The sequence below is a fragment of the Desmodus rotundus genome, chromosome 7, assembly GCF_022682495.2.
Source record: "Desmodus rotundus isolate HL8 chromosome 7, HLdesRot8A.1, whole genome shotgun sequence".
Lineage (NCBI taxonomy): Eukaryota > Metazoa > Chordata > Mammalia > Chiroptera > Phyllostomidae > Desmodus > Desmodus rotundus.
In genome coordinates, this window is record NC_071393.1 from 8,828,081 (window position 1) to 8,847,464 (window position 19,384).

A 19,384-nucleotide genomic window follows, 5' to 3' on the forward strand; every position below is an offset into this window, starting at 1 on the left:
GCTTAAGACAACACACACTTATTGTGTAACTGCTGTGGGTGTCAGAAGTCCCAGACGGGGCTCACGGGGCTCAAAGAAACATGTCGGCAGAGCTGCGCTCCTCTGGGTGGAAACCTGCCCCTGCTGTTTTCCGGCTCCTGGAGGCTGCCTGCACTCCCTGGCCCACAGCTGCAGGCCCCCAGCCTGTGCAGCAATCACTCCGAGAGCCAGGGAGATTTTGTGATAGTTGCTCAGTGTCATTGAGGCAATAGGTGACGTCTCCACAGAGGCAGATGACACGCACAGACGCACACAGCTATTGCAAAGCAAGACTTCCAGGGTGCCCCGTTACTGGTACAGACAGAAGTGCAATTGGAGCATGGCACCCTGAAAAGACAGTGTTTGCACCAAACCCTCAGCCCTAGAGGGGGCGGGGGGGGGGGGGTGGTGCCTCGCCTGGCCAAGGTGAGGGAGGAGGGTGGGCTTTCTGGGTAGGGGAAGTGGCAAAAGCAAAGGCCAGGCAGTCGGAGCGAAAAAGCTGTGTTTAGAACTATTAAGGCAAATGTGCAGAAGGGGAGGCCTGCGGGGAGCAGGGAAGAAAGCAGAAGCAGAGAAGGCTGCTTTGGCCAGAGCAGGCACTACATCTCGGCCAGTCCCTGGTGGCACTGAATGCCTTTGAGCAAACCCCTGACTGGGTGAAAGAGATGTTTCTGGAAGGGCAATGTGAGGACCCTGTGTGCTTTTCAAGGAAGATGATGCATGGCCTCTTAGAGGAAAAAGTCCCCCTCCTCACAAACTTTTCCAGCAGCTTCTCTGGTATTAACTGCACTTCCACGAGCAACTCTCTTTAAAGCCTTCACAACAAAACCGACTCAGTTGCACCGTGCACAAGGTTTAATTAATGCCACAGATACTACACCCTGAGTTTATGGCATGTCTCAAGGCTTTCTTGAATTTAGTCCCTCGCCCGGTCACATTCCTGTGAGACCAGGAACAGGAACAGAGTGGACAGCAGAACTCACCACCCTTAAAGATCTCAAAGTTCTTAGACACAAGCAAGTTAGGGAAGAACTGAGTCAGCCTTTGGCTACCAACTTCCAACCTCCACTCTGAGTTCTAGCTGAGAAAAGAGGTGCAGACAGGGGACCAGCCACTCCGGTCCCCCTCCCGGCCCCGAAATCACTTTACTAATTACCATGGCTTTAATCTCCTGCTATTTGATGAACAATCTTACTTTCCCCCAGAGGCCCTTGCTAAAGTGACTTCCTTTTGGTGACTGGGTTGAGCTCTATCTATACTGATCCACTTGATTATAAATACTTTCCCTGCTTTTGCTCTTTTGGTGATTTTGCCAAAGGTACAAAAAGTATATTTTTACTATTTAACTTACTATAAAGCCCAATCCATTCTTTTATTTTTTTTAATTTATTGATTTGAGAGTAAAACATTGATTTGTTGTTCCACTTATTTACACACTTATTGGTTGATTCTTGTTGGTGCCCTGACCAGGGACCAAACCCACAAGCTTTGGCACATGGGGATGACGCTCTAACCCACTGAGCCACCCAGCCAGGGCCACCCAAAGCCCTTTGACTCAAAAACCCTGTTTCCCTCCCACTGCCCTTTTCCACTCTTTTCTGTTTTGGACATATGGTTGGGAATGTTCTGTTTTGGTGTAAACTTGGATTTTTCTCCGGGTAGCAACAGAAGCTACCCCCGTCAGGATGAATAGAAATGTTCAATTGTCCCCAGCCACCTCTGACACTGGGACTATCAAAAACTCCAGTGTGTGCACAAGTCACACAGGGGAAAGGGTTAAAAATGTAAACAGGTGGCAGACCTTATTCCCAGGGAATGCTAATGAACAGGTGCAGGGAGAGGCCAGCAATTGGCTTTTAAAACAAGTGGTTAGCAGAAGGCAGGTGGGCTGAGGAGGCCTGAGAAACCAGCACCTCAGCCTCAGATAGCAGATGAGGACCAGACGGGGCTGTTTGGGCTTTGAGAAGAGAAGAGGGCTGAGAGCGTTGGAGGGAACCCCGGTGTGGATCTTAGTTTACTTACTCGTGTCTATGAAACCAAGGGTCCTGAAGACCTTGATTAAATTTAGCCTGAAATCCCAGCTCTAGCAAGTCCCTCTCTCCCCGTCTCCCCGTCCCTCAGAGGCCTAGCCTTTCCCCTGGAGAGCCAGCAGCCCCCGAGGCAGCAGAAGACCATAGCCTGGACTTGACGAACTATCCCAAGGTCCGACTGAAGATAACATCTCACCTAAGCTGTTTCAGCTCCTGAGGAACAGCCCCCCGGCTACTTTCTGATGAAACCAGACAGGGGGACGCCAGAACAGACCTCAGAACAGTCCTCAAGACTTTGAGGAATGACGGCCCTCACCTTACCTCTGGCCAGCCAGCTGCCAGCACGACCCCGACTCTCTAGACCCGCGGTGTCCTGAGATTTTGCTCCACAGAACCCGGCACCTACACGCCCCAGGGAGTTCGGCGTTCTGAATACTAGCTCCCCGTTCTCCTCGATGGCGCCGTTCGTAATAAGATGGCCAGTCTTTCCCCACTGCAGTTCTCAGTGTCCAGGGTCTGGCTCTCCGGCCCCGATGGACGAGCTCCGCCTGCTCTGTGACACAGGGCTGTTCCGTTCCGTCCCGTTCCCGTTGTCTTGCAACCTCTCTGAGTCCCATCTCACGCAGTGAACTCGGAACCGTAACAGCTTATTTTACAGGAAAGAAATGAACGTACAGGGAGGTTGGGAACATATGCAAAGCCACACAGCTGGGAAGTAGAGGAGCAGGGCTTTGCCCTGTGGCCCTCTGGGTCTCTCAGCAGCTACGCTGGCTGGGGGTTAGGATTGCAGATTTTAGAGCTGAACAGTCGGGGTTCCAACTCCACCTGACCAGCACCACCTCTGCTGACCTTGCGCAAGCTGGCTGATCCCCTTCTGCCTCAGTTTCCCAGGTTTTAAACCAGGGAGAGCAATGGTCCCAGGCCCGAGTGTTCTGGGGAAGAGTAGTAGTTAATGACTGTTAACCATTATCTTCAGGAACGCACCTCCGAGGGGCCCTGTGGCGCCAGGCCCTGGTTCTTACTCTGTCTCTGATCGGCAGCTCACCCTGAAGGTCACCTTCAGAATTCCCCCCAGGGCTGTCAGAAGTTTCAGTTGAGACAACATCACAGCTCATGTTTTCCCTCTAACTAGTTGGGCTGCTCGCCTCCCCACCTCCCCACCCTTCTTTCCCCTACCCAAGACCATTCCCCAGTCAGCCTACTGGTACCCCTGTCCCAGGAAGGGCTTCCCGGGGGCCCCTCGCCTGGGCAAGTGGGCGAGGGCGTGAGAAATTCCAAGCAAACCCAACAAAAGACAGCAGTCGGCCACGTGGAGTCCACTTTTTAATATTTTAACCATGATGCAAACAGGCACAAGTAGACTTTTGTTGACTTCCATCAGATCAGAAGGCGAGGACTATACAGAGGAAGAGCATGCGCGAACACAGCCTGGACGACCGCGCAGAGAGCCTGGGGCGGGCGTCAGTCCTTTGAGGAAGGTGCTGGAGCACACGGGACACTTGGCAGAGTAGCAGCATCGAGAGCGCAGAGGTAGGGGGACAGTCCGAATTTCTGACGGCGCGCGCGTGCATGTGCGTGTGCGTGTGCGTGTGTGTGGGCAGATGACATACCCCTCTGCCCACCCGCCCAGTTCCCCAGCCCCAGAATGGAAACCCCCGGGTGCAGCATCACGAGCAATCAACTGCGTGTGGGCGCTCCCAGCCTTCCGGAAAATCCCTGCTGAGCCCAGAGTGGGGTTCACGATCACGACCACAGAGCAACAAGGAGCACACGGTGGGGGCAGGAGGCAGGGCATGGAGGGCATTAGGCCTCTGTGGGCCTGAGTCCGTATGGATGCCCAGGGCACAGCCTGGTACGGAAACAGGATGGTCAGCCTTCTGCCTTGGGAGGGAGTTTGTGAAGCCGTACCTTTTCATCCCCCCTGAAAGCCCCAGGGTGGCGATGGGTAACAGAGACAAAGCCACCGTAGCTGAGGAATGCTCGACTTGCCCTCAGGGACTCTGGGTAATGTCCAAGGACACATTTGATTGTCATGTTTGGGGAGGGGGGCTGCGACTGGCAGCTCAACATCCTCCAGTGCCCAGGGTAGCCCCCCACCCCACAAAGAATTCTCCAGCCTCAAATGCCAACATCGCTGAGTCTCCTGGAGCCCAGGAGCCCAGTCTGGGCACTTCGGCACCCTGGAGTCTTTCTCTGGAAGACTGTGGTAAACAGCATCTTCAGGTGGATTTGTTCCTGCCTGCCCGGGCCACCTTGTGAAGAGTGGGCTCTGTCCTGGGCCAGAGAGACATGTCCTACGCATTCTGAACTGCTCATTCTAGGACAAAAGAAGCTCACAAACATACTAAGGCGTTTTTATTCCTGGCCACCTTCCTTGCCTGTGGCTTTGACAAGACAAGAGACCCCCAACAGATTTGCTTTCCCAGGTCCTCACATGTGAGACACATCAGAGTTTGGAGAGAAGAGGCTTTTCCTCTTGGACCCCTTTGCCATCAGACAGGGACTGGAGAGGCCAGGCAGGTGTCAACCCCCAAAAGTCCAAATTTGGGTTCATGGGAGCCATCTGTGTTGAGTCTTTGGGAGGCAGGCCCCTCCTTCAGATGGCCAGACCTCTGTGTCCTCCACCGAGCTCCTGGGCTTTCATTCGTGAGCCAAACAGGGCATGTGGACACAGGAGACACTGCAAGGGTTGGGAGAAGGCAGGGGGTAGGCATGGACATTTCATACAGGAAGCTCAGACCGGCATGTCCTCCTTCTTGTCACCTGCAGGCAGTCTCAGATTAACTTGCACATCCAGGCAGAAGGCTTCGTGGGTAAGGTGGGCTCAGCGACACGTTGGAGGGAGAGGCAGGGCAGATGGGAATACACAAATACACACGGCCAGCTAACCATAGAATCTTAAGTCCACAGTTTTCCTAGTGGCAGGAATCGAAAGGCCACACTGGGGGCCGATGCTGGAGGGGAGAAGGGCCCAGACACCTGGCTTGCTCGCTCTGGCAAGAGTCAGGTGCCCCAGAAAACCTCACTCGTTTTGGACTTAGGGCAAACCTGAGCCCCTTGTGCAGCCCCAAGCAGGTGGCTTCTGGGAGCATGTCTGGCAAGAAAAATCATGCATTCTAAGGCCAAGGTCTATGGGCCTGGGGTCACTTTTCTTTCTGTGCAGCCAAGCCCACCCACCCTTGGAAGCACTGACCCCGTGGATTCGGGGAGAAGCCGGTTATCACGCTGGGGTCACAAACTCGTCTTTCTCTTGAGCCTGGTTTTTTTTTTTTTTTTTTTTAAATCTCCCAAGCCCCTTTCTCAACCAAGAGTCAAGAATCTTGACTTTCTTGTTTGTTTCCATCTTCCGCAGCAGATAGGTCTCCAGGCCCTGTTGATACAACTCCTGGAATCTCTGTTATCGCTCTATCTGTTTCTTCCCTCATTCCAGCCTTTGCTCTCGCAATCACCTGCCACAGGTCAACGGCCCAGCTCTCTGTGCCTTATGCTGTTGCCAGAACATTCTTTCCTAAGCATAACTCCAATCATCTTTTTTTCCCCCTTTTGAAAACATTCTCAAGGACACATTGAAGACAAAAATCCCTAACGTGCCCCTCACCCCTCCCCACTCTCTGGCCCCTGAGCAGCTCCCCAGTGCCCCCTTCACCATCCTGACCCACCTCAGCCTTCCAAAGGGGAGTACTCCTGACACCACCCCCATTTCATCCTACATACCCCCCATCTTTGTCTTTCCTCTCCCTCTTCCTACTTCCAGGCAAACCTGTCCCCCCAAAGCCGCTGGTGGAATCCCCCCCCCAATCTGGAACCCCAGCCATTGTTGTCGATTCTGAGGATTATGTGTCTGCACATCAGATGCTACCCGTCTCTACACCGGGGACTGCGTTTGCTCTGCACGCTGCACCGCGCCTTCTGCACAGCAGAGACGTAAGACGTGTTACAGATGAAGGGAAGAAATAAAATGTGATCACTTACAAGGGGCCTGGTACTGCGGCCGGACATCTTAGGGGCAGTATCTCATTTAATTCACGTGCTTATGCAGACGTATAGGCAGACTCAGAAAGGTTAACAGTTCACCAGCCCACAGCCATCGGCAGAAACAGAGGCTCATTTGGAGACAGAGGCAGTAGAGACAAAGTGTACAGGTAAGTATGGCCAGCTAAAAGCAAACGGGCAAACTCTAGGTCACCTTTTAGACTCCAGTCAACTTCCAATACTCCATTTCGGTGGGTCTGAAGCATTCTCCCCTCACCCCAAAATAAACTCCCTGGCTGTCTCACTGCATAGAATCCACGGGGAATCGTTTCTCCCTTCAGGGAGTTTGACTACTGCTTCCTTCCCCACACAAGGGGAACTGGGTTCTCAGTAATGGTGATAGGAGAGCATGTTCAGGGGATGACCCCTTCCTCCTGGCCAAGCTCCCCTTTGTTAACTGGGGCTGGAACTACTGAAGGCCAGTTCAAGGTGGAGAGGGAATAGGAGGTCTGTAACCTGAGTAACCCCCAAATGCCCAGGCAACCCTAATTTTGTTCACCTATCTTTAAACCGAATTTTGCGCCTAGTTTTGGTTACTGGGACTGAACTAAAGACCACCACAAGAGGGCAGCATCTACACACCCCGAATTCCCGCTGACCCCACACCAGGGCTCCACTCTCCAGGGCTCCACAGGCTCCTTCTGGCCAACCAGAGAAGCAGGTCTAGTGTCCCCTCTCCAGGCCAGGAGTTACGAAGCAGCTGTGTTGTGGCTGAATGGGGCTTACTCAAGGAGAAAAAATCCTTCTTGGGAGGAAAGATGAATCCTGGTTAAGTAATCACGTCTTTGGCCTCCCCGATAAAACGAGGTGATGTTTCCATCTGTCGGCCTGCTTCTGGGAGGACAGGGATATGGGAACAAGGTGGCTTCAAAGAGTGCTCACACATATTTGTGCGGCGATGGGAAAGCATCCGTGCGGAGAGCTCAACTGGGAGAGGGGAGCACTGGCCGGTTCCTCCTCGATGGGGGCTGGGCACAGCAGCTCGGGCCCTGGGGTGCTAGTGACCTCCAGGGATTGGAAAGAAGGTTCCTGGAAGGAAAGCTACTAGGAGACAGAGTCGAGTTTGCAGGACAGATGGGGTTCACAATGGGCTTCCCCCCAGACTGGAAGGGGTCAGGGAGCACGCTGTTTGCTCTCTCTGTGCCCACGGAAGCTTGAGCAGAAAGACGGCGGGGAGGCCACAACTCTGTCCCAGAGGATGGGAGCGGCCAGGGAGGGAGGAAAAAGGTGAGATACAGTCTGCCCTTTGACTTAGAGTCTCAGAGGAGTCCTCCCCAATGCCTCCTTGGCTCCCCCATCCTAAGGCCCTTCCAAAGCGGGCCAGGGCACTCTCTTTGGTAAGCCCCCACACAGGGCATCAGGAAAGGCAGGCCATGGTACAGTGTATAAAGCAGATGCTGTCTTTCTGCGTGACAAAAATCCAGCCGAAGGATGGGACTGGCTGAATGCTTCTCCCCCTGGGGGCCCAGAGCACAGCTGAGGAGCAGGTCCCTTGGGGGGTGGGACTGGAATTTCTTGGCTCTCTGTGGGCCTGCCTGCCATTGATTTTTAGCATTTCAGTGTCAAAAGGGACCCTCCTGTGCTATTTGCTCTTCAGTGGGTAAACTCAGCAGCTTGCCTGCCAGGGAGAAATGGTACCAGCCCCGATTCCTGCTAATGACTTTGCTGCCCATGTTTTCTCTGCATGGAGCGCAACTTGTTAAAGTTATTTCAGTAGGTGAAATGTGGTGGGTCCCTTGTAGAAGGCCAGGCTCCTCCCACCCTCGGCCGAGGTCTTGTAGGAGAGGCCATTCGGTGCTGCACTACGGCTCCCCTTCCCCACCCGATCCCCTTGACCTGCCTTCCCTTATGTTATCCCCGAGGCTGAAACAGCGAGTGCCCCTGGGAGGAATAAAAACAAAACGATGACATGCTTCCCTGATACTGTTTCTAGTCTTCACGAAGTTCAGGTTCGATCCATTCATATGTTAAAACGAGGGGAAACTGAGGACAAGTGACTTGTCCTACGTCACCGGCAGGCACAGATGAGAAGATTCATCTTTCCAGCATGTTCCCTTGGACAACATGGCCTCACGGCTGGGGTTGCTCCGGGCGGGCCATGCCTAATCCAGGAGATGGGTTAGTCTCCCTGCGAGGGCTCCTCTGACTGGCGCTGGAATCTGAATGCACCTAGTCCTCTGCTTCCCCTTTCCTTGGAGACTTCCCCCTTGGTCATCACATGCCTCTCTCTGTGCCCTGACCCTTCATAACTGGGACCTCTAGGGGGCTTCCACGTGCTCCCGGGACACAGGCGCTGACGTGGGAGCCACCCACACAGGCTGGGCCACAGTTCTCCGGCATCGAGGGTCTACAGGCAGCACGCTGGCGCAGGCAAGAAGGCAGACTGCGCGACCCAGGCAGGTCACACGCACCCACACGCCTGACCAGAATGTCACCACACAAAAGGGGAAGGTGGGGCTTCAGCAGCTGGGAGCCTGGCTCCGAGAGCTCTCCTGTGTGGTCCCGCTGCCTCTCCTGGAGCGCCCCAGAAAATCAGCCCTGCCTCCAGAGATGCCCCTGTTCCAGAGCCTTCATGCACGGCCAATCTGTCCTTTGTCAGGAAGAGGGGGCGGGGGACAGTTCCGTAAGAGCCACTGCGGGTTATAAAGGCGTTGCACTGCAGCAGGGAACTCAAGGAGAAAACCCCAGAAGGCCGAGGAAACACTGAGAGGCGAGAACCCAGAGGAGGAAAACCAGGACAGGCGACAGGACGAGAGGCAGAGCAGGGGCCACGTGGGGTCCCGGAGGGAAGGTTCAGCAGTGTCCGCGCTTACAAAACCTGCCGCCACCCCTGCCAGAGCGCACAGGGCGGCCCCCCTGCCAACGGTCCGGGCAAGGGGATCCGGTTAGGAGCTAAAAACCCTGCGGGAGAAGAAGTGAGGAGGGAGTTAGTGCCGCAGGAATAAGGCTGCTGTTTCCTTACAGACACCAGAGCGAGCCACCCTCAAGTCTGGGCCCTCCGTAACCTCGGTCCTCACGTTCATTTCCTCCGAGCCCCAGTGACACGGGAGGCACCTGGCACCCGGCAGGGGTTTGGAACAGAATGAATGAACGCACGGATGCTTGCTGGCCGACACGAGCGGCTGGGAAGAGGGGCATTTCTGGGGGCTCCGTGACAACCGAAGGAGCCGTGGTGTCAATGGCGATAGCGTGAGCCTCTCAGACACAAATGTATGTTTTTGAGACTGCCGTGTTGGATGGGAAACCACAAGGATACTCGAAAGCAGTGTGTGCCCTCTGCCCCGTTTCCTACCCAAGTTCAGGGCACACGGTGGGGGTTGCATGGCATTCTGGGGCAGGGAACCAGGGGGTGGGAGGGGTGAAGTTATACTTGAGCTTGAGGTGTTACAATACTGTGGTCAGGTTTCAATAGTGAGACTCGGTCCCAATCTTGTGGTGCCCCAGACTGTTTCCAGAAATTTCCAGAGGAGGTGTGACGTCAAAACAATGCCGATTTGAATTTGCATCAATGAGAGCGGTCCCAGCAATTTTGGGGGTGGGGGGTAGAGAGGTGGTGTGAACCCTAAGAATACAACTTTGTAGAGATCACTGAGCCATTGTTCCACTAGGGGGCACTTCAGGCAGAAGCCAGCATTCAAAGCTGGGGTTCCCACACTGGAGGGCACCCCAGAATCTCCCAGGGTACTCTTTAAAACACAAACTGCTGCACCCCAACCCCAGAGTATTAGGTTCTGCAGCTCAGGGGTGGCCTAGGATTTGCATTTCTACCACGTGGCCCAGTGCGGCTGAGGTGGCTGTCTCCGGGGCCCCTCTGTAGGTAAACCCCGCTAAGGACGTCGGGACCTGGAAGAGAGGGCCCTGCCCACCCCTGGCCCATGGGGCAGGGTCAGCTTACTCGTCGGTGCTCTTTTTGCTCTCCTCAATGAAGGCAATGGATTCAGATCTAAGGCGGTTGGTCACTTCATACGTGCGCAGGGTGACCCCGAAAATATCCTCATGGTAGCGGTTGTCATCCTAGGGTACAGAAACCATCAGGAAACAGCCCTCAAACGCCAGCCAAGGGCCCAGAGATGGGTGACAGGCAGACACACAGGATGAACTATGTCTAAAGAAAGTGGTTCCCAAAGGAACAGTGTGACCCAGGGCCCACTTCTGGTCCCATCCAGGGACAAGGCTGCTGCTTCATCTGTTCAGAACACAGAAGAGGTGAGGAGGTCATAAAGGAACCTCACCGCCCTCCCCCTTCCTCCCTCCTTCTTGCCCCTGCAGGTTCAGGTCAGGGCGGGCGGGGTGTAGTGGGAGGCAGTGCAGCCTGTCTGGACCAGCAGAGACAGGGGAAAGAAGAAGTGCCGTGGAGCGTCGGGGGACACCTGCCCAGCTGCCAAAGTGGGGGCTTCTTGGGCACAGTGACGCGCAGACTTCCGCTCAGAAGGGTTTTGAAGAAAGTTGTTCGTCTGTAGAATGGGCTCGTGTTTAAGTGGGGGTGGTCTCTCAACCCCGTTCTGCGGAGTTCTCAGGAATCTAGGAGAGTGGCTCCTGAGGCTGGTATTAGAGACACTGGGTGGTGGGGGCCTCCGCGATTCCCCTTGGCTTGCTGACATTTCTGCCAGGAAGTCCGGTGTATTTACTTTGTTGCCCTTCTGGGGGTTTAGCATCGGATTTACAGCAAGGGCTCCTTCTGCAAAAACGGTGGATCGCTGCTCGTTTAGGGAAGCCGGGCGGTTTGGGATCACCCCTGAAGCTTTGCGGAGACCTGGACTCACCCTATTTGGGGCAGTGAGTCACAGGGGACTTTGCCGGCTGGGCTGCTCTTAGCCATCATTCTGTGCAAAGGAGGAGAAGGCAGTCCTCCTTCTGGGATGGACACGGCTCCAGGCCAAGGCTCCCGGCTTAGGGGGCCAAGCAAGGGATGGCTTTCTGCTCGCACCTGCCTCCCTGGAGTAGGCCTTTTCGTGCAGGGCCCAACCTGCCCCACTGCATAGCTCAGGGCTGCCACTTGGTTCTGGGGCGGGAAAAGCTGGGTTGGGATGGCTTCTGTCCAGCTACCCAGTGACCAACCCACCTGCTACTTTTTCCAACCACAGACCCCAGTGGTATGTAATACACCCACCCACACGCCCAGCCGTCCTTCCTTTTCTCTCCACTGTGGGCTGGGGCCACCTGAACCTCTACCCTAGCCACACATGGAGCAATAGGAGTGGGGATATCACCAGGGCTCCCCTAATCATGGAGGCAGGTGGGGGAGGAAGAGGAGAAAGGGATCCAAGAAGCCAGCCGGTCACTCACCCGCAGCCGGCTGACGACCACGCCGGCGTCCTCCACCGAGAGTTTCCCCTGCTGGGTCATGATGCGCTGAACAGCTTTGAGGACGTCGGCGGCCATGGTGACGTCCCCGCAGACATAAATGTGGCCCCCTTGCTCCTGCAGGGCTCGGTACACGGGCTCCGCCAGCTTCTCCTGCAGGATGTCCTGCACGTACTTCTGCGAGGGGCAGGGGACCAGTGACAAGGAGCTGGCTGTGTGACACCCCCCAGGGAGCTTGCAGGCAGGCAGTACCGCTGGTGAGGTGATCCCTGGTGGCTAGGAGGGGAGATGTCGGGGAGGAGGGAGAGCCAACCCGAGGCCGTGCGAAGGAGCTGCTCCCCACTTTGGACCTCGGCTCTGCTGAGGACCCCAAACCACCTCTAGGAGGGGCATCAGAGATGGAGGCACTGTCTGCCAGCTCCTCGTAATGACAACCTGTGGCGACCCACCAGGTGTGAGGGCCACACATGTGTCAGAGTGGGGTTCTCACTGTAGGCATTCTAGGCTGGAGGGCCAGAGAAGCCCCCTGCTGGTAGCCAGAGATGGGGCTGTCAGCCACACCTGCGCAAAGCCAGCTGCTGCAGCTGGAGTAAGAAGTGAGCTCTGAGAACAGGAGGCGGCACGAGGCTGTTTGCTACCAGCTACAGGGAATTTGTCCAGTTCGGTCTTAGCCCAGGAAGCTCCCCTCTGGGCAAGGCCGACATTCAGCGGGTACTTCCTGGCTTGGCCGTCCTGGTGGTTTAAATGTTGATGTCCTTCTACCCCTTGTGTCAAATGGCCACTGCCCAGATTCTCTGAGTCACCCCTCACCCCAGCTGTCCTGGCCCACTGCCTGGGGTTCCTCCCCACCCCAGACATCCCCAAGATCCGGTAGGAGCATGCTGCTGTCCTGTGGCCATGCCCATTCAGACTGGTAGGGTTTCTTACGGGCTGTTAAATATATTTTTAATTCACATTAAAATTCTCTATTGTGTATTTTAAAATACACAACATAAAATTTGCCATTGCACCATTTTAAAGTGTGTGACCCAGTGGCACTAACGGATGCATCCACAGGGTCGCACAGCCATCACCGCTGTCTAGTTCCAAAGCTCTTCATCACCCCAGCGGCCCCCTCACACTGGTGATGGGTCACTCCTCCTTCCCCCGCCCCACAGCCCCTGGCCACCAGCACTCTGCTTTCTGCCTCTGTGTTCACAGGAGTGGCAGCATACATCATGAGCTATGAGATCCTTCAAACTGTTATTTTTAGGCCCCATGCTCCCTGAAGTGCAGAACAGTTCTACGGAGAAGGACTCCGGGAGGGTAGGGGGTCCTGGGGGCGTGCACGAGCGTGCCCGTGTATAAGCAGGGTTGGGGGACTGTGCCTGAGCTGCGGTTACCTTTGGTTTGTCTGGCTCCCGGGAGTAGGCCGTGTACAGCTCTCGGAAGACCCCCATGCTCCGGGCCTGCAGGGTCTCCTCCTTGTAGATGTGGTCAATCTGGGACTGCCGGCACCCGAAGACCAGGGTCATGGGGCAGGGACTCATTCCTGGGGACCAGAAGATGTCCGGTCGTCACCGGCTCTGCTCATTGGGGGGTGGCTGGTGATGCAGGGGGCAGGGCTCCTGGGAACCTCAGCAGCCACCACAAGGACCAAGGTCCGAGAACGCGGGGTCAGGCCAGCCTGTGGCCTCCCCAACATCGCACACACACGCACACACATGCAGAAGTAGGCACACTGTTCAGACTTTGGCAAACCTCCCTCCTCTGGGCCTCGATCTTCCCTCCTGCCCACTGTGAGGAGTGCTAAGACCCCAGGCTCTGGAGCTCTACTCCCAGGGTTCGAACCCCAGCTCTGACAATGAGCAACTGCCTTAACTCTCTGTCTCCATTTCCCCCATGTACAAAATGGAAATAAAAACAGCAACCAGTTAGAGGGTTATCGTTAGAAATGAATGTCAAACGCTGGGACTGTGCCTGGTGCCTGGCGAATACTGGACAAAGAGTAGCCAGTCCACCTGAGTGACAGTCCCATGGGCGGGGTGTTTCCGGTGGTGGTGAAGTTGTTTCTGGCTTGTTCATTGGTATGCCCCCGGTGCCGACAAAAGCGCTTGGCATTTATCAGGTGCTCGATAAGCCCCATTTAATGCCATTCTGTGGCTTTCCCTCCTTCTCTTCTCCCAAAGCTGGTCTGTGAGTGCTCAGATCTCATGCCACAAAACCTGCTCCTGAATGAGGGCCTCTGAGAGAATCCCATAAACACACATCTGTTTGAGAAGGATTACCCCTTCCAGAGTTGTTTGAATTTTAAGGAGGGGTCCTATCTTAACAGTTAAAGAAAAAAAAAAGTGGAATTCCAGGCCCTCGCACAGCCAGGGAAGAGATTTGTTGGGACAGGTCTCCTGACTCACATCACGGGTCAAGCCAGAGCTGTGCTCCTCCCCGCCCCGCCCCAGGCAGCGATGTCCTGGAGAGATAATGCTGTCACAAGTCTGCAGGCTGCTGAGGCCCAGGTGGGCCTCTCCAGGCCCAGGTGGGGGAAACCACGTAGCTACTGGCCCAGGACCTACCTTTGTGTTGGATATCAAATTGCCGCTGCTGCCAGAAGCTTCGGAAAGGGGCAATGCCGGTGCCCGGGCCAACCAGGATGCAGGGCACTTGGGGGTTTCGGGGCAGGTGGAAGCTGGGTGCTCTGCACAGGGACGAGAGAGTCACAAGCCTTGCTGAGTCCACTGTGATCAAGAACAGCTGGGTCTCAGGTGGAACTACAGCAGGGCCCACTACTCTTCAGCCTGGGCCGGGTGCCCGAATCAGGGTGGGAGGCCCCATGGGTTTGGGGACTTCCCAAAAGAGGAGGGTGTCTGGCTGTCCCTCCACTTCCTAAGTATCCCCACTGCTGAGCTGAGCCACAAAGGGCAGTGGGGTGCACCTGGCTCAGGGCTTCCACACCTCGGCACTGCTCACACTCGGGGCTACGCACTCCTCTGTCGTGGGGACTGTTCTGTGCCTTATAGGCTACTGCGCACACCCCTGGCCTCCACCCACTAGACTCCAGGGACCGCCTCCCCCCGCAGCACTGACAACCCAAAACATCTCCAGACCCAGCCAAATGTTGCCAGGGTGGGGGGACAAGTTACCCCCACGGAGAACCACTGATTCAACCGCCCACGAGATCTCCTGTCACCAGGAGGCTCCCGCTCCAGCGAACAGAACAATCACTTAGGGGTTCTGAAAGTGGTGCAGACTTTCTGGGCAATGTGGTAGGTCTGGGCTGGGAGTCTGTGTTTCTGAAGCCCCCATGAAGGTATGCGGACCATCCCGTGAACAGTCCGCCTCCAACAGTTGAGAGAAGTGGCTGGCCAAGGTCACGGTGCAGGCAGAGATGTTACCAGTTGACAAAGCAGATACTTACAATAGGCCTATGCTCAGGCATACCCTTTATTTCTTTATTTTTATTTGTTCAAAGTAATAGGGTGTTTTTTGATTGATTGATTGTGATAAAAACCCTTAGTATGAAATCTACCCCCTAACACATTTTTAAGTACACAATGCAGTATTGTTGATCATAGGCAGGAATTTCCTTTAAAACTGAGTTCAGGAGGACAGGCTTTGATTGGTGGGTTTTGGGGAAGCTGTTTGGATCTTCCCTGTTCCTGAGAAACTGGGGACAGAGGGGGTGTCCCATAGAATTTGGAGAGAAGCTCCCCTGGTCTACAAATTCCATAAAGGCAGAGACTGCATTTGCCTGGTTCTGCACTGTAGCCTCAGCACCTAGCATAGTACATGTGCTGAAAACATACCTGTTGCATTGACTTGACCTTGACTAGAGGACTTCCTTAGCTTCCTCTAGGTTCTGTCCCATGATCTCATTTCTTTAACAGCTTGGAGGGATGCAGAATGTTGAGCCCATCTGATTCGGCCCTCTCTCTGGAACCCTTTGGGCTGGCTCACCCACCCCACCCCAGGACATCAGAATGCAGATCTGGGATGGCTGCTCACTTCGTTTTCCACTCACCCTCTCACGAAACAGGGGACCACTTCGTCAGACTGTATCCGGTTAAGCCAGGAGGAGCACACGCCATGGTGAATTGGTCCTTCTCCATCTAGCAGAATAACCAAGGTGGTCCAGCTCAGCGACCGCCCCCGAGCTCCCCCGTCACGGGTCTCCTCCCTCCCTCCAGTCCAGAAGGCTCCCAGCCCCAGTGCCAAGTCGCTGCTTTGGAGTGCCTTGTCTGGATCCCGTCCTCTAAACAGGCAGAGGAAATGCTAGAGCTGAGGGTGACCTCCTGAGCTGTGAAGTGCCCAGGCCCCTGTTGGGGAGGGGCGAGTTGGATTCAAATCCTGCCCCCTTAAAGGACCTTGGTCAGTGTGCCCTTGGTGGGCTGCCGGGATCCCAGTGTCAGAGCACTCTCAGGCACCGTGCATTTTAATTGCTTTATCAAGGAGGGAAAGTAGGGGAGGAAAATGGTGGGCCGTCTGACTGACCCACAACCCGAGGGACACCCTGCAGCAAGGAGCGCCCCCCTCCAAGGTGATGGGTTGTGGTAGCTTGTTCTGGCTGCTGCCGGGGCAGGGGGGCGGTGTGAGGGAGTAATGCCCATCTCGACTGCTTCCTAATTCACACGGAGCTGGCTCCGTCTAAGGGGACAGTTTGCCTGCTCTGCTTCTTCCCAATGTTTCCTGGCCATGGGTGTGTGTCTCCAGCCAGGCACTCAGGATTTGGCAGATCTGCAGGGGTCCTGGGGGAGAGCACAGACCCGGAGCCTCTCCCAGCAGCTCTGCCCACCTCGGGTGTGGTAGGAGACGATGGCCACAGTGAGGTGCACCTCGTCGGGGTACATGTCTGGGGAGGAGCTGATGGAGTAGTAGCGAGGCTGCAGGAGGGACAGCTGGGTCAGGAGCAGGGTGGCGGGCATCTGGATGGACCGGAACTCCTCCAGCACTTCCACGACGGTGGGGTTCTTGCCCCATTTCCACTCCTCGTACTCCTGTAAGCCCTGTGCCGGGGGCGGGGGGGGGGGGGGCAGAGGAGAACTTGCACTCAGCGCCTGGTACACATTTCCAACCACAGCTTCAGTGGGTTCGGGAAGAAGGCGAAAACAACCACAGTTACCGCTAACACAGTAAAGGTTCCGTGTCGGCTTTCAACGTTCACTAGGACCTTATGCAGTAAGAATGCTTGCTACTCCTGTTTTATAGACGAGGAAACCAAGGGAGAGAGGGGTCCAGGGCTAGGAGGTGCTGATTCTGGGTTTTGAACATATGTCAGCAGGCGGCAAACTCCGACCTGCAAGCCAAATCCAGCTCATCCCTTGCTTTGCATGTTTGCATGGTTGGGGGAAACATTAAAAGAAGAGTACTATTTTATGACTCAAAAACACGACATAAAATTCAAATTTCAGTGTCCACAAATAAGACTGGACTGGAGCCCAGCCACACACACTCACTTGCGTGGTGTCTACGTGCCGCGCTACAGTGGCAGTGTTGAGGAATGGCGTCAGAGACCGAAAGGCCTGTGAGCCTGAAGTATTTATTACCTGGCCCTCTGCAAGCCCTCGCCCTAGGCAGTCTGGGCCTGGAATCTGGGCTCCTGACCACCACACCCCCCGGCAGTGTGTGAAGGTCACACTGGGAGTCACGCTGTGGAGTCACAGTGTGTGGGGAGTCACGACTCGCAGGTACAGAACGCAGACGTGCAGTTTGTGGGTTTGCAAGGGTGGAGGCGCCTCTGCAGGGGGCATGCTCAGACGGTAAAGGACAGCCCTGAAGGCACAGGTTAGGGTGTGGGGGACCATGTTTCGGGGGCGAGCTGACAGCAAAGCCCAGCTGTTACTAGGGAACAGAGGGACTCCCTGGGGCTCTGGAGTTATTCCTCCTACATCTCAGAAGCTGCCCTGGGCAGTCCCTTAGTGCTTCTAGGAGGTTCGGATTTTGAGGAGGGGTAAAGCCCACTGTATAACAATGCCTTTTCCCATGTCGTGGAAGACCACCCTTGCTTTAGTGAGAGGGTATGGCACTGGGAGAAGGTGCCTCCCACACCTGCAGCCTCACTGACCTTCAACTACAGGGGCACCACTGGCCAAGAGCCCCAGCAGCTGAACATCCACCTGAAACCAGCGTGATCACCTGCGCTGGTCTTTCCCTAGACGGCTGTGTAGCCCTGGGTGCTTCATTCAGCCTTCCTCCCTCTCCTTCACTTGGGATCCTACGGGTCTGCCTCCCCTTCCATTTTCCCTCACACAGGCAATTCCCCTAATAAAAGCCCTTGCTCATTTAACCTTGGAGTTTATGCTCTTTGGAAGGAATGGAAGGACCCATATGGTCACATTAAATTCTACTTCTCATAGTCTGGTGCAAAGGTCTGGTTCTTCATGGTAAATAGACATGTACAGTTAAAGTTAAATAGTTCTGCAAAACTTTGGATGAAAATAGTGCCCTTCTGCTCCACCTCTCCAACGTTTCGAGCTGCTGAGAAATAACCACTGACGACTCTTCAAATGTTTCTCCTGCTGTTTATTTCTGTATTTCTAAATAATACACACTCCTTGAATTAGCCTCTGCCTTGCTGACCACAGTTCAATCCCCTCTCCTGGACAGCAGAAAAAGCTAAACCATCCTTTGCTGGTGGCTTGCATACTGGGGAGGAGCCCCCACTGGGAGAGACCTGGGAGGGCTTCCTGGGTGGGGTTCTTACTGAGCAAGGCTTTGCAGCAATTTGGAGCAGACGAGCCCTCAGTTTGCAAGAAAGCGTCCTAGCAGCTGTGATTGCTGGCTCCTCCTTCGCGTCAGAGGCCTCCTTTATCTCAAAGTCCTACCTATAGCTCCTCTGTATTGCAAACGTCTTATTTTGAAAACATGGCACAGGGGAAGTTCTGTTTCTTTTTCCCCCCAAGCATTGGCTAAGAAGGAAGTAATGGAAGCTCCAGCATTCCAAAGGAAGGAGGAACGGCGATTTCTACTGTGCTCAAGGAACTGTGAGATCCAACGAGGTCACTCACATTCCAATGGGGCTTAGAACCAGGTGAAATGGTTGGGATGAACCCAAGTAGACTAGCCAATGGCAACTTTCTGCAACCAGAAAATGGCAGTACTTGCTCAAGACTGCCATCTGCTGGAAAATTGTTGTAATAATCTACAACTCTCCAAGGACTAGGGGGTGAAAGGCACCTGCTGGGGCTGTAGGGGCCCACCTTGCTGAGGACCAGCAGACGCTGCTTCTCTTTCTCGCTGGTGGCCAGGGAGGCAAATTGCTGCAGCTGCAGTGGCGTGGGCGGCGTGGTGATGTCCAGGTAGTACTTGAAGGCCTGGAAGATGGTGCAGGGCGGGAGGCGGTGCTCATCCGTCCAGTTACTGATAACTCCTGTGGAGGCACCATGGCGGTTAGGAGGGTGGGTGGGGGTGGAGGGTCTGAGCTCTGAGGGCTTGGGCCCAAGTCAGGGTGGGGCTGGGTGAGCCCACCAACCCCTCGCTCCCCCCCCACCTTCCACATCCCACTTCTACACCCCCTGTGTGCAAGGAGCACATCCAAACCCCACTGAGTACACTGGTCTAAAAATTAAAAAGTAAACACATATTAAAATAGCATGAGCCGGTCCCCTGGCATTCTCCGCAGTGAGCCACCAACTGAGCGTGAGTTATGAGTCTATTTCAGCTCTGTCTGTCCTCTCGCACTACCAGCTTCTCACTCCTCTGGGTGGGATTCCAGAGCTTAAAATTACAATGTGCTTAACACTTACCTCGCACTTTCTATATGGCAGGCACTATTCTCAGCACTTTGTACTATTAGCTCATATAAGCCTTCTCATGTCCCCAAACTCACAACCATCCTAGGTGGTAGGTGCCATATTAGCCCCTTTGTCCAACTGAGGTAAATGGAAGCACAGAGAAGTTAAGGAATTTGCCCTAGGTCACACAGCACGTAAGTGTGAAGTCAGGCCATCTGTCTTCTAACTACCACACTGTACTGCCTCTGTGTACTTTTCGTTCAGTGTAACTTCTAAACACAAGCTTCTCCTTGA

At 54.8% G+C, this 19,384-nt stretch overlaps 1 protein-coding gene across 5 annotated transcripts in view; it reads right to left on the reverse strand.

The window, feature by feature from the left end:
• Positions 1–3,316: 3,316 nt before the first annotated feature.
• The window catches only part of NOS1 (nitric oxide synthase 1), a 155,240-nt gene continuing 139,172 nt past the window's right edge, over positions 3,317–19,384 (reverse strand). For all 5 annotated transcript variants that reach the window (XM_045200819.2, XM_045200817.2, XM_045200818.2 and 2 more), the window contains 8 exons: positions 18,557–18,726; positions 16,153–16,363; positions 15,382–15,469; positions 13,937–14,058; positions 12,767–12,915; positions 11,367–11,561; positions 9,976–10,094; positions 3,317–8,981 (listed from right to left, as the gene is read on the reverse strand). In XM_045200819.2, the coding sequence (XP_045056754.1) occupies positions 8,966–8,981; positions 9,976–10,094; positions 11,367–11,561; positions 12,767–12,915; positions 13,937–14,058; positions 15,382–15,469; positions 16,153–16,363; positions 18,557–18,726 (1,070 nt within the window). In that variant the 3' untranslated portion in view covers positions 3,317–8,965. The remainder of the gene's footprint in view (positions 8,982–9,975; positions 10,095–11,366; positions 11,562–12,766; positions 12,916–13,936; positions 14,059–15,381; positions 15,470–16,152; positions 16,364–18,556; positions 18,727–19,384) is intronic.